General features: G+C 39.5%; 1 protein-coding gene across 1 annotated transcript in view; it reads right to left on the bottom strand.

Moving 5' to 3' along the window:
- Positions 1-15,246, bottom strand: part of GPT2 (glutamic--pyruvic transaminase 2) — a 45,589-nt gene that overhangs the window by 9,122 nt on the left and 21,221 nt on the right. The window contains exons 4-10 of the mRNA XM_054049050.1: positions 9,586-9,719; positions 7,842-8,085; positions 7,066-7,145; positions 5,982-6,118; positions 4,972-5,146; positions 3,120-3,275; positions 2,201-2,313 (exon numbers count right to left, since the gene is read on the bottom strand). Coding sequence (XP_053905025.1) covers positions 2,201-2,313; positions 3,120-3,275; positions 4,972-5,146; positions 5,982-6,118; positions 7,066-7,145; positions 7,842-8,085; positions 9,586-9,719 — 1,039 coding nt within the window. The remainder of the gene's footprint in view (positions 1-2,200; positions 2,314-3,119; positions 3,276-4,971; positions 5,147-5,981; positions 6,119-7,065; positions 7,146-7,841; positions 8,086-9,585; positions 9,720-15,246) is intronic.

Below are 15,246 nucleotides of genomic sequence, written 5' to 3'. Positions count from 1 at the left end.
GGGCAGCTGTCAGTGTGGACAGACTGCAGTGCTTTCCCTACTCAGCTGAACGAAGTCAGGTTTAACTCACAGCGCTGTACATCTGCAAGTGTAGCCAAGGCCACAGGCTTCCAGTAGAAATCTTACATGACACTCTTTGGCAAACTAGAATGTAAATACCAGACCTAGGGGATCCCTGTAACCCTTATGCACTCCTGTGCCCTGTACTTGACATCAAGAGATCATTGGGTCATGGCAACCCTATTGTTTTCATGCGCTTCCACAGGGCAAAATTTGGCCCTGCAACTGGAATTCAGTGAACAGTTTTGTTGGAGCCAGACAAGTCAAAATACAAGCCAGCTCATTTTCCCCATTATATTGATTATGCAATGCTAACAAAGGTCTGGATTCTACAACACTTACATTCAGCAGCACAGTATTCCCCAAATAGTCCCCAAAAGATAACTATACTTCTTGCAGAGTAAAGTGCTGCTTAGTGCAAGTAAGGGCGGCAGTCAGGCCCAAAAATAGCTAAAAAAAACCCACACCTTATTTCAGTAAAGTGAGCACACATTACTCAAGGTATACAGGAACTGCAACTGTTGAGTAAGGTGGTGCAATTTTCACAATCACTTTTCAGTATAGAGCTGTGACATTGTGCAGACTATATGGTTTTATAAAAACATGATAAGAAGTGAATATAATGTAACTGGGATAGTTTTAGAAAAATATGGTAAAAAGTGAATATAACGTAACTGGGATATGCTTCATGCAAAAGGTCTCTTGTAAGGTATCATTACAAAGCTTATAATCTACTGATTGTGATCATCTGATTTGTATAAATGTACCACTCTTGTATCTAAAATTAGAAATATAAAATATAACTCTGAGGGCCTATTGTAATTATGCAAAGTGTGGGCCATTAATGATGGTTCGGAATCTTGATGTCTCCCATTGTCTGCAGATGGTTGTGTTTACCTATGAGTCTTCCTGTATATGTGTGTACTGGCAAGTAAGTAATGAAGTCTTGCAGTGACATGTGATCATGTCACCTGAACTGGAATCCATCTTTAACCTGGTGCTTTTCCAGTGAGGCGGGGTGGAAACCCAGAGGGACAAAGGGTTCCCGCCTTATGCAAAAGATATATAAACGGGTGGAAGGGAACAAAGTAGAGAGAGGAGCCATCATGAAGAATCCCCTAGCTATCACCTGAGCTACAACAAGAGCTGTACCAGGGGAAAGAATTGTGCCCAGGCCTGGAAGGTGTCCAGTCTGAGAAAAAACTTACCGAAGCATCTCTGGGGGTGAGATTATCTGTATTCAGTTTGATTAGGCATAGATTTGCGCATTTTATTTTATTTTGCTTGGTGACTTACTTTGTTCTGTCTGTTACTACTTGGAACCACTTAAATCCTACTGTCTGTATTTAATAAAATCACTTTTTATTTAGTAACTTACTCAGAGTATGTATTAATACCTGAGGGAGCAAACAACTGTGCATATCTCTCTATCAGTGTTATAGAGGGCGAACAATTTATGAGTTTGCCCTGCATAAGCTTTATGCAGGGTAAAACGGATTTATCTGGGTTTAGACCCTATTGGGAGTTGGGCATCTGAGTGCTAAAGACAAGCACACGTCTGTGAGCTGTTTTCAGGTAAACTTGCAGCTTTGGGACAAGTGATTCAGACCCTGGGTCTGTGTTGGAGGCAGACGGGAGTGTCTGGCTCAGCAAGACAGGGTGCTGGAGTCCTGAGCTGGCAGGGAAAACAGGAGCAGGGGTAGTCTTTTGCACATCGGGTGGCAGCTCCCAAGGGGGTTTCTGTGATCCAACCCGTCACAAGAGCCATACTGTAAAATAACCATTTTAAAAGTAGACCACGGTTTCAGCAGAATTAAAGATCACTTCTTCTAAGAACCAGTATTTTCTGATCCCTTGAGTGGTCACTTAGATACTCACTGTGCTCTGTTCTGTATATTTGGAACTGATGTCAGCAAATTGGGGAAATACTGTATGAAGCCGAATGACACAGCAAAAACCAGTCCTACTGCTCTAGATATAATTATTAGCTATACGGAGTATGCTCAAGAAAAAAAAAAAAAGGCTGGTATCACAAACAATGTGAATTAGTCCAAGTCTGTTTTTATACAGGACATGATGTAAGAACCTTAACAGTTTTATTTATTTAGTAAAGAGAAAGATTATTAAATAGATACTGCACCTGAAGTGGTAACTTCCTTCTCTTTGGCCAAATCCACTGCCAGGTACAACACAGATTCCAGTTTCTTCCAAAAGTTTCATACAGTAGAACAAGTCAGGGGCCATTTTATGAGCCTGAGAAAAGAGATTGAATTTTAGGAGTAATTTTTCATCTCCAGATCATAACATGAAATCATAATACACAAAATACAGTTCTATGCTCATTTTTCTTTCCAAACGTTTCTCTTGCACTTTCATTTTCTTCACTACATGGATGGACATCAACTCCCGTTGATGGTGAAATGGATCCCCTCCACACTGCAGGCTCTCAATCAGTCCAGCTTAAAAGAACAGAATTAGCCAGTCACTCTGTCTTTACGTAACTACTCCCCTCTTTGATTGACTGAGACCTAGAAACTTCTAGCAATGGAGTTCTTTGGTGTTCTAAACATAATTTCACTGAAGTGTCTAACAGATTAAAGGTATTAAAAATATTTGATGAATTAACTCCTACATGCCTATCCTTACAATATTGCCCAGAGCACAAATAATTAGACATTCCCATTGGATTTTCCCAAAACATCTGCTGAGTAGTAAATCACCTGAATAATAATTTGGAGGAAGTTCTTACATTTTAAGTTACTCAAATCAACACGCTCAGGCTATATACGTGATTCAGAGGTATTATTTCAGCTCAGAAAGTTCACAAAGGACCCCACTTTTGTTCTCAGTAACACAGGTATAACTGAGCCCCAATCAGAAATGAATTAGAAAATGAAAGCACTGCCTGCCCACTTGTTTATTAGTGATATAATCTCTTAGCAATAGCCAGTCTTTATTTGTAGTTGGAAAGCACTTGTTCTACTCCGGGGCATAAAATTCCCTCATGGATAACAACCAGTAACAATGTGGCGAGGTTAGATGGACAATGGCTGACTGACCTTTGCTACCTCAATGCCTTTGGAAGGGATAAATATCCTTGGGAAGGCATACATAGCTCCTTGAAGTGGATTGCAGTGAATTCCTGGCACTTTATTAAACATGTCTTCTGTTAGCTTGGCTTTTTGGGCAAGATTGTTCAAAACAGACTCCTTTTCCTGTTTAAAAGAAAAGGAGGGGAGGGAGAATAGAAAAGAGTTGAATCGCTCCTTAGATGATGAATTGTAGGTTGGTTCAATAGTTTTGCAGTTGGTAAAACAAAATGTTTCCTTAAACTCACTCCTTAAACTCACCTAGGTAAGTGTAAGTAGAATATATCAAAGATTAGCAATAACAGATACCCAAGACAAATTGCAATAGACCAAAAGCGATGTCAATGTTAATTCAGCAGTCATACACTAGTCAAATCTAATGTCTTCCATCTTAAATACCTGCTGCTGGAAGATGACAAAAGGTATATATTTCCTATAACTCTGGTGCAACACTGAATGCAAACCCAAAGGTTTAACATTGTTCTGGTCTGGGCAAGTTTTGTGATTTGCAATTTTTTTCCCCACTGAATAAAATCGTTGTAATTTCAGTGCCTTTTCTGCAGATATGTGCTATACAATCAAACTGGCCAAAACCCTGGAACGGAACTTCTGGGGTTCTGTGGCCAAGAGGGATTTCTGCATGTGTAGCAAAGCAGATGCCAAGTCACCGCTGCAGACACTACCCTTGAAAGGCCCAGAATTCAAGTGGGAGCCCTACTCCACATGTGCGTAGAGGGGAGATGGTATCATTTTTAAGGAAGTACATTTCTGAATTTAGCATTTGTGAAAGGTTCTGGAACAATGGTTCTGGAACAACATTCCTGGAGTTCTCTATTTATCCACAGAATAGGTACAGCAGGTCAGCCTTCTCAAATTGTATTTTCAATATGCCTCAAGCTTGACCTGGCAGGACCAATTTCCAGGGATGAGAGAGTAGTTCAGTCTCCATACTCATTCAGTTTGTAGCATTTCTGCTGAGACTATCTACAAGGGTACAAATTGGGGCTTTTGTGAACACTTGTCCATTTGGAACAGTACTGAGAAAGTCCTTTCAAAAGGTCACTGAATAGCATTCTTCAGATGATGATGACTTTCGGTCATCATCAGTCTGGGCTGGTGATCCTAAGGCAAATCAGTGATGTCTAATTAACAATATCTCACAGGCTCTAGTTACAAGATAAAAAGAGCTGTCTTTAAAAAGAAAAACACACACACCACCAAAACACACAACTAAAAGCAGCTAAGCATTTTCGATTTGACAGATCTCTACTACATCCCCTACAATAGGATTGATTTTCCATGTAATGTGAAAACTCTTCTTTCTAAAATAATGGGCCACATTTATCCATTTTTAACTCCATGTATACACTAGAGCTGAATTCGGTAGAGCGTCTGTACAAATGAGAAGCTACTATTCTTTGTTCAAATAAGCAATCAATATATAAGGGTACAATATAGTTTCACTTACAAAGTCACCCTCATTTAGTAGCTTCATTTTTCCTGTGCAGTTTTTCATAGAAGCCAGCTTTGTTGAGTAGCTGCCCTCATTTACCATGGAAGCCACCAGGGAAATAAATTATATTTAAAAGCAGATGAACTCAATGAAAAGCCACAAACATGTGATGGAAGTGCTGTGGCTCCACCAAGATGTTGAAGCTACTAGTACAAAGAGAATTTGAAATTACTCTGTAGTCCTGTTGGCCAGTGTTATTACAGGGCTACCATAAGGAAGGCTGAGATGGGATCTTTCTGTATATTCTCATCACACCCTGGTGATATATGGGATAAGGCTAAGAAATACACAAACAATATTAGAGCTGACCTTAATGAACTGTGCATAAGATTCTTCCCCAGGTACTGGAGGATTCACTACGATATCCATAGCTGCCTGTCCAGAGACTGGAGGACAGAGGCGAACAGAGAGAAGTTTAACAAGCTGTCCTTTTATCTCTGGATGCAAGTTAATGACCTCCATATAACCCCCTCGGTAACCACACCTGAGAATACAGTAGATAGATAGAGAGAGAGAGAGAGAGAGAGAGGAAAAAATGAATATAATCTGGAATGTTAATTACTGAAAACAACCCCAAGAGAGGAAAAAGAGGGAGCATCCAGCTGAACTTTATATTAATCATGAGTATCTTGCTTAGCATCAATACATGTAACCTACATTTTTAAACATCTTCTTTCATATTGGGTAAGGTATAATGGTAGCTAATTACCATCAAAGAAAGTACTGGGTGTGACATTTAGACATTAACATATGCAGCTTCAATATGAGCTTAGTCTAGCTATTAACATGGATGTTTATTCCTCAGAGTAGAAGTGTATAGCAGAAGCAGAATCCATTTGATCAGGAAGCTGGCATTTCCCTCCCCTAATCCCCCCCAAAAAGAAACAAACACACACACATCCACCCCTCTATAAAATGAGGCTGATCCAGTGACTCTTGAACTAGTCAGTAGTCCAGAGGTCCATTGTGCCATCCCCAGTAGGCTGCACTCACAACCATTTTAGGAACCTAGTAATGTAGAACTGGGGTGTTGGGATGGGAGGCAGGTCTGTGACAGGTGCTCTCTTTTTTAAAAACTACTCCATTAAATAAAAAGTTTGCAAAACCACTGAGCTAGCCCATAAGTTGTACAATGTTCCATATATAAACTCATGCATTTTCCTTGTTTACTAGTTGTTAGGTAACAGTAACAGAAGATACAAGATGACACTCAGCTCACTATGTGAAAAAATCATCCTGCTTGACAAGAGGTAAGAGGAAGCTATTCTACTAAATACTGTGCAAGAGGTTATACAATAAAGAAATGAAGATGGACATACTCGCCCATGTATCCCTTGGAGGTGGAATGGAAGGATGCTAGCTCTACATTGGTGTAGTACTCTGGTCCCATCTCATACAGAACCTTTTTGAAGGAATGAAACTGACATTCTTCTGAGTAAATGTTATCTTGATAAACCTACACAATCAGAGGAAACATTATGCACTCTGCCCAAATGTGAATAAATGACGGCATATTACACAGAATGTAAGTTGCTGAAGAAAGTTTGGGATGTACTAATGCTTGAAAGCATTTACAAGACAGAAGTTACAGTTACTTCAAGCATAATAAATGTATAGCTTATGCTATACTTAATTGAGTAGCCCTTGCAAGAAGAGTATTGAACTTTGATTTTGTATATTATTTCTAAACTTTTATGTTTTTCATCTGTGTACTCAATTCCCAAGCCTCCCCCACCCCACCTCTGCTCCAGTTTACCTCCTTTTAATTATCTAAACCAATGGCTAATGTCACCCTATTTTTTGCAGGTCAAGACTAGGATGTTGTTCCAGTTTCTTTCTAGAGTTACATTCTTATTGGACCCACTCCCTTTTCACCTAGGTCAAGTCCAGCACACCGATTTTTCAAATTAACTCTTCAGGACTGAGAAGCTGGCTTTTTTGTTCACAACTTTTAGCATGCTCCATATTAGAAATCAACAATCACACTTATTGGGCACAAAGGACGAGAACCGAGCACCTAGTGCTTCTGCTGCACTGCAGGTGTGTCCACCACAGAAAGGTATGTAGTCTTAATGCTCTATTACAGGGGTCGGCAACCTTTCAGAAGTGCTGTGCCGAGTCTTCATTTATTCCCTCTAATTTAAGGTTTCGCGTGCCAGTAATACATTGTAACATTTTTACAAGGTCTCTTTCTATAAGTCTATAATATATAAATAAACTATTGTTGTTTGTAAAGTAAATAAGGATTTTAAAATGTTTAAGAAGCTTCATTTAAAATTAAATTAAAATGCAGAGCCCCCCAGACCAATGGCAAGGACCCGGGCAGCGTGAGTGCCACTGAAAATCAGCTCGTGTGCCGCTTTCGGCACGTGTGCCATAGGTTGCCTACCCCTGCTCTATTACCTCATCAGCCAGAAGAAAGAGTTGCTCCTCCCAAGCAAAATGTATAACATCTTCAATGCACTTTCTACTTTGAACCTGACCTATAATTTAAAGTGAGAGAAGAAAAGTTGCACTTCAGGTTAATTAGTAGAGAACATGTACACAGTCTTTTAGTCTAGAACCAGGAAGGCTGCTACCTCTTCAATAAGTTGTCCCTCTTAGCTTTTTTATTTTTATTTTATTTTTTTAAGGTATGGAAGTTGGGACATAAAACTCATTACAATCACTTATACGCTATATATACTCTATACAATATGTCTGGGGTGGTGGGTGGGGAGTCTCCAATCACAACTGCTTGAGATGTATGGTCTAAATTATAGGAGACAGTGAATTTGTGAGACATTAATTTTTAGACCCTTGTCAACAAGTCAACTGAGGATAAGACTAGTCTTCTTTGGATATGTTCTTCATTGCAGTTTACACATGCTCTTACATGGGTATCCCCAAACCTCTTTGGCATGCACACACAAAACACTTAAACCCGGGTTTATATGTTCTTTGAACCCAGGCTTGAGTGCTTAGCTGGTAAATTATCTCAGTAAATTAAAACATGCCTAACTAAGTTTCAGGGTGACAAATTGGTTATATGGTAGGAATCTCTGATTTTATCATTAGAGTCCAGCTATACATGTGCAATGATAAGTCACAAGCAAGTTCTAAGCATATACAGCAAAAAGAAAAAAAAAGAGGGGTGAACAAAATAAACTGTGAAACATTTAAATGAAACCATTACAAACCAGTGGGATTTCCTGGGTTGATGATGCAAAGGACCTTTGGATTACAGTATGCTTTGGCTTCATTCAAGGAACGACGAAGTTCATTCACATCTAGTGCCCAGCAATTCTCTTCATCCAGGTAATAGTTCACCTGGATGGCATCTAGTTCAGATATGGCTGCTGAATACAAGGGGTATTGTGGGATTGGGATCATCACTCCAGTTCGGGATTTCCCTCCTCCTGAGACCAGGATCTTTAGAATAGTCTGGAAAAGTTTAGGAATTTAAAGAAAAAAACCAAACAGATGACAGTATATTCTGGAACAACTTGCTGTGTGACTTTCTCCCGCTCTATGAGACCCAAAGCCTTAGGCAAATTTCAGTTACAGAGGCACAAAGTCACCAGCCTTCATGACAGTGACACTGCTAGTTCTGAATACTGAAGGACATATCTTTTAAGTCAAATAACATTTCACACCAACTGTTAGATAGAGAAGGCTAAGGTGTTTTATAACAAAAATTATGTAGCACATAACAATTGGCGAACACAACACATAGAGTCCTTTAAAAACAACCAACAACTGCCCTCTTGCTGTAACTGCCAGCTGAAGTTGAAGGCTTATCACTGGCAAATTCAAACAAGCAACAAAGGTAGTACCAGTATAATCAAATATGATTATATGCATTTATATCTGATAAAGTTTTATGGAAAAATGTGATGCTCACACTCCTGTCACACTGCCAATAGAGCCCTTGAAATTGCAAAGTCTGGGAAACCCATTACACTGGATGAATCAATGAAGCTGCTGTAAATCAGAGTACTGTAATACCAAACTGTGCCACAAGATGTCATTTAAAAGGTTTGCAAACTAGCTACAAAAATAAAAATATGCACTACAGCAAAGCAAATCTATCTTCAGCAACCATGCAAAGGATCAGCATATACTAGACACCTAGTAGAGATGGTCTTCAGCTAAAGAACAAACAAAAACTGCCTTGGAAACTTTGAGAATACTTTAAAGTGAGTTGCTTAATGTAGGAAGGCTGGCTATTGAAGGTGGCCCTTAGTGTGGGTTCCACTGAATCGACGTAACACATAGTTTCCGTACAGCTCTCCAAGAATTCTCAGTCTGTGGGGTCTGGTTTCTCCAGTGAACAACATCCTCTTCTAAGCTTTAGTGTCTACACATTTTAGGCCTGATCTACACTGGAAAATTAAGTTGGCTTAACTACATTGCTCAGGAGTGTGAAAAATCCATACCCCTGAGTGGCACAGCTAAGCTGACCTAGCACCCAGTATATACAGCTACTAGCTACTGTCTTTCGTGGAGGTGAGTTATGTACACCGACAGGAAACCCCTCCCGTCAGCAGAAGTAGTGGTTTCACTGAAGCACTACAGCAACGCATTTCAAATATAGCGAAGCCCTTAGTCATGTACAGCAAAATCTTCTAGCCAAGATGGCTAATGCTAGTCTCCTAAATCAATATTTAGGTACTTAAAAAGCTTTAGACAGCCATATGAAGATTTTAGTATCCATGGGCCTGTTTCAGAACTCCTCAATTTTGCTCACACATAACATAACTGACTTCAATGTAAATCAGTTCAGAATCACTGGCGTGGTGTATGTGAGACATCAGACATACAATTGTGCAAAGAAGATGAGAATCATGCTCTATAGTCTATATTTCTTAAGGGATATGTCTAATGTACCATACTGTTTATGCACAGAATATATACATGTACACACAAACTTTTAACACCTACAGCAATTCCATCACTAGCCCCTGTGGTAAGGTATATGTTATCTGGATCTGCAGGAACTCCTCCATCTCGTCTTTCAATGTACGCTGCAACATCTTCACGGATGCAATTTACACCTTGACTGGCACTGTAAGACCCTGTAAGAAATGGAGAACATGAGCAGATATTCAAATGTACACAATCTACAAACCTTAAATGCCCATGTTTGGGCCGTAACATTCCAAAGTTAGTGGTATATGAGGTAGTTTGGCTGTACGAGAGCTTTATTATTTCCCCAGTACAGCGGTTTTCTGAAGTAGAAAATGAGGTGATACGTTCACAGTGCTGCAAGAGGAACACAGTCATGGCTGTAAACCTGAAATAAGCATCTCTGAAAGACAAAATAAATATGAAGATATCGGATTGCCAATACGAATTATCTAACATTTGCCTTGCCATATGGACAGAAACCCAAGTCTTCCCTCTGACAATCGCCCAGCCATTTTATTGAAAGTCACCTAAAAGGTCAACCAATTTAATTTTTAAAATGACCTGCTCTTTAAATAACAAGAGGAAGGAATAGAGGGAACCTGGGTGAATGGAATAATAAAATAAACGTTTTTTAAAACATGCTGAAACTTCTAAGACTTTTAATTTCAGATTAAAATTTCAGATTCTGACAACACAGAACCATCCTGCCTTCCAATCTAAATCGCTTTTCAATTATCTGTAGGGGAAGGAGCTAGGCTACAAAAGTACTGTGTAAGGTTATGGTACACAAGCTTCTGATGAAGTTTATAATCACAGCTGTAACTGTCTTAAGAAAAAGGCAGTTTATTGGGTCCTAAATACAACATTGCTAAGTATGTGCAAAAAATAAACCTGCAGCAGACTGAAAGATGAATTCAAGGTATAAGGCCCAAGGGCTGATGGAGGCTGAAGTGGTAAGTGCACAGCTAATTTAGCACAATGCCATCAAGCTGCAAGACCTTCTTGGCTTTAAGTAGATTGCTGGATGGAGTGGGGTAATTGGACTGGGCTCACCTAAAGGTGTGGTGCAGTTTCCTTTGAGGATGAGGACTGAGAGGTCACATATGGCATGACCATTTTGTGAAAAGCTTCCCCCAGGAGTAATATGGTGGGTTTTTTTTTTTAAATCATTTTTCTGTGAAAGTTCATTCAAGAGTGTAGTGATTATCTGGTTTCACCCACAACACTGCAAACAACATTTTTAACTACCATGTCATTTACACCTGCTCTGAGCAGGGAAAGTCAACAGCTGTTAAAATACCAGCAGCCCTAAAGTTTCCCCTCAATGGTAGCAACAATGGAAAGTGTTAGCTAGAATGGCTGGCCCAGACAAAGCTGATTTTGAAATACAGTTTGGCCACTTCCATGTTGGACTGCCAAACCTGTTCAAGAAGCCAGTTTTACTGTAGCTGTAATTGAGCACAGTTCCTCAGACCATAAAGGTATGTGTGGAAGGGCCATGTTTACAAAAAATAAAAGGAAGAAGCAGCAAAAAAGGAAAAGGTTGAACCCTCAGCACTATGGCAGGGGCAGCTCCCAGTCAGAAAAATTTAAAAACCTCATTTTAGACAAGTATTTACATGGGCTAATCAGCTAACTGAGATTGGTGACTGACGCACTATTCTGAAAACCTACAAATTAATATCACACTTTTTCTATCTGTGCTGCAGTTTTTAAATATTTATTGTTATAGTTAATCAGATGGGCAGTTGCTCTTTAACACACACGATATTACAGAATCACATTCCAGTCACTAATGAACAGAATGTCTGTTTATCCATTGACATTTGTGTAAGTTTTGCACGCTTAGTCATTTATATATTTTAAAATGTTAATGTTCAAAATGATCATTTTGTCTGAAGATTAAGATTGCTGAAAGCAAGAAAGCATTCAGAACCCTGCTTGCACTGACCAGATGCAAGTACTTTGAAATACACTTATTCTGGGAAAAGATTCCTGCACAGAGTCTATAAATGTTTCAAAGATCATCCATACTCTGTGAAACACAAAGAATTTCACATTCAGGTTGCACAGGCTAATAGACCTAACATGGGACTGATATCAGGAGACAATGAATTCTAATCCTGGTGCTACCACTGATGTGATTTTGGCCAAGAACTTGTCATAGATATTTTTGGTAAACATCATGGACAGGTCACCGGCAATAAAGAAAAATTCATGAAAACTGATCTGTCCGTGACTTTTACTAAAAATATCTGTGACATAATGGGGATCTACAGGTCTCCACACCGCCTGCAGCAGGGCAGCTGTGCAGAGGCTGGGAGCTCCAGGGGCTCCCACCGTGGGTTGGGTGTTGGAGCCCCAAGGTCCTCACTGCCCATGGCTGGGAGCTGCGGGGGCCCCACCACCTACAGCAGTTGGGAGCTGTGGGGTACCCCTGCCGCCCGCAGCTCCCAGGGTCCCTCCTGCCGCCTGTGGCGGCCAGGAGCTGTGGGGTACCCCCACCGCCTGCAGCAGCCAGGAGCTGCGGGGTACCCCCGCCACCTCCTCCCTGCCCCCATGGGCAGTGGGGGACCCTGCAGCTCCCGACCACCGCAGACTGAAATCACAGAGGTCTCTGGAAATCACGGATTCCGTGACTTCCAGCGACCTCCGTGACTAACCACCTATGAGCCACAGAACAAAACATTTCCCCAGCTTGTAGTTTAGACATACGCATGTTGTACAAAAAAGTCAGTTTAATCCATGGACAGATTCATATTATTTTTCATAGCATGGCTCACTGTTTAACAAAGATCACAAGAGACCCCTAATAGGAAAGAACTCAAAGTATTTTTATTTTTTAATGCAATGTTGCAGCTGGAAGAGAGGAGAGCCAGCACCATGTGTCCAAACTCTTCTCCATGAACCACCAGGAAGTATTCAACAGACCAGATGGAAGTCCCTGGTTTAGTAAACAGGATTATAACAAATTCCATAAAACATAAAAACAGTAAGCAAAAAATCTGCTAAATTGAACTAGGAGAGGAGTTCAGAAGACCACATAAATACCAACGCAAAAAAAGATAAAAAGAACAGGAGTACTTGTGGCACCTTAGAGACTAACAAATTTATTAGAGCATAAGCTTTCGTGGACTACAGCCCACTTCTTCGGATGCATACAGAGTGGAATAAATATTGAGGAGATATACATACACACATACAGAGAGCATAAACAGGTGGGAGTTGTCTTACCAACTCTGAGAGGCCAATTAAGTAAGAGAAAAGAAACTTTTGAAGTTTCACTTCAAAAGTTTCTTTTCTCTTACTTAATTGGCCTCTCAGAGTTGGTAAGACAACTCCCACCTGTTTATGCTCTCTGTATGTGTGTATGTATATCTCCTCAATATTTATTCCACTCTGTATGCATCCGAAGAAGTGGGCTGTAGTCCACGAAAGCTTATGCTCTAATAAATTTGTTAGTCTCTAAGGTGCCACAAGTATTCCTGTTCTTTTTACGGATACAGACTAACACGGCTGCTACTCTGAAACAAAAAAAGATGAAAGTATGAACTACACGTAAACAAAAAGACAAAAATGAAAGCTGAACTGACACTGGATGAACTGTTTGACATTCTTTGAATGTGCCTGACTGCTAACCAAACCACTAATTATATTCTGTTTATTTTACAGCACCTACTACGATAGCAACGAAGCACTGCTATCACAAATATTAAGATACACATCAGTTACTCTAATATGTACTTTGAAATGTCACCCTTAGTCTCTTTTCATACCGTAAAGGAGTTTATCAGGTCTGTCAGATTCTTCAGGTTCTGTGCAATACCCCCTGGCTAGAGCACTAGATTTAGAATAGTAACTCAAACACGACTTCCCAGATACAAGCAGCGGGCTGAGCTGCTGGATGGCCAAAAATGAACTGGCCCTATGAGTAGATAAAGGTTGTTTTTAGGGCTGTCAAGCGATTAAAAGATTAATCATGATTAATTGCACGATTAATTGCACTGTTAAACAATAATAGAATACTATTTATTTAAATATTTTTGGGTGTTTTCTACGTTTTCAAACATATTGATATAAATTACAACACAGAATACAAAGTGTACCGGGCTCACTTTCTTTTTTATTACAAATATTTGCACTGTAAAAAAAAAGAAATAGTATTTTTCAATGTACCTAAAACAAGTACTGTAGTGCCATCTCTTTATCATGAAAGTTGAACTGTACAAATGTAGAATTATGTACAAAAAAAATAACTGCATTCAAAAATAATACAATGTAAAACTTTAGAGCCTACCAATCCACTCAGTCCTACTTCAGCCAATCGCTCAGACAAACAAGTTTGGTTACAATTTGCAGGAGATAATGCTTTCTGCTTCTTGTTTACAATGGCACCTGAAAGTAAGAACAGGCGTTCGTATGGCAGAGTGGTAGCTGGCGTGGCAAGATATTTACATTTCAGATGCGCTAAACATATGTCCCTTCATGCTTCAACCATCATTCCAGAGGACATGCGTCCATGCTGATGATGGGTTCTGCTTGATAACGATCCAAAGCAGAGAAGACCGATGCATGTTCATTTTTATCATCTGAGTCAGATGCCACTAGCAGAAGGTTGATTTTCTTTTTTGGTGATTTGGGTTCTGTAGTTTCTGCATCGGAGTGTTGCTCTTTTAAGACTTCTGAAAGCATGCTCCTCTGAGATTTTGGACGGCACTTCAGATTCTTAAACCTTGGGTCGAGTGCTGTAGCTATTTTTAGAAATCTCTCATTGGTACCTTTGCATTTTGTCAAATCTACTGTGAAAGTGTTCTTAAAACGAACATGTGCTGCTGGGTCATCATCCGAGACTGCTATAACATGAAATATATGGCAGAATGCAGGTAAAACAGAACAGGAGACATACAATTCTCCCCCAAAGAATTCAGTCACAAATTTAATTAACACTTTTTTTTTTTTAAACGAGCATCATCAGCATGGAACCATGTCCTCTGGAATGTTGGCCGAAGCATGAAGGGGCATACGAAAGTTTAGCATATTTGGCATGTAAATACTTTGCAACACTGGCTACAAAAGTGCCATGCGAACGCCTGTTCTCACTTTCAGGTGACATTGTAAATAAGAAGCAGGCAGCAGTATCTCCTGTAAATGTAAACGTTTGTCTCAGCGATTGGCTGAAGTAGGACTGAGTGGATTTGTAGGTGCTAAAGTTTGATATTGTTTTGTTTTTCAGTGGAGTTATGTAACCAAAAAATTCTACATTTCTAAGTTTCACTTTCATGACAAAGAGATTGCACTACAGTACTTGTATGAGCTGAATTGAAAAATACTATTTCTTTTGTTTATCATTTTTACAGTCCAAATATTTGTAATAAAAAATAATAATATAAAGTGAGCACTATACACTTTGTATTCTGTGTTGTAATAGAAAATCAATATATTTGAAAATGTAGAAAAACATCCAAAAATATTTAATACATTTCATTTGGTATTCTATTGTTTAACAGTGCGATTAATTTTTTTGAGTTAATCGTGGGAGTTAACTGCGATTAATCGACAGCCCAAGTTGTTTTTATTTATTTCTATATTGTATATACACACATGGGCCTTTGGGAGGGACCCGAGGCTCAAGACAACTGTTTTGGAGCCTCAACATGTTCTTTTAGGGCACTTTGTCTTGTAAACATGGTTGAT

This window comes from Malaclemys terrapin, chromosome 14, assembly GCF_027887155.1.
Source record: "Malaclemys terrapin pileata isolate rMalTer1 chromosome 14, rMalTer1.hap1, whole genome shotgun sequence".
Classification (NCBI taxonomy): Eukaryota; Metazoa; Chordata; order Testudines; family Emydidae; genus Malaclemys; species Malaclemys terrapin.
The sequence above is the reverse complement of the archived record's forward strand: the minus strand, read 5'-3'. Positions and strand labels throughout refer to the sequence as shown.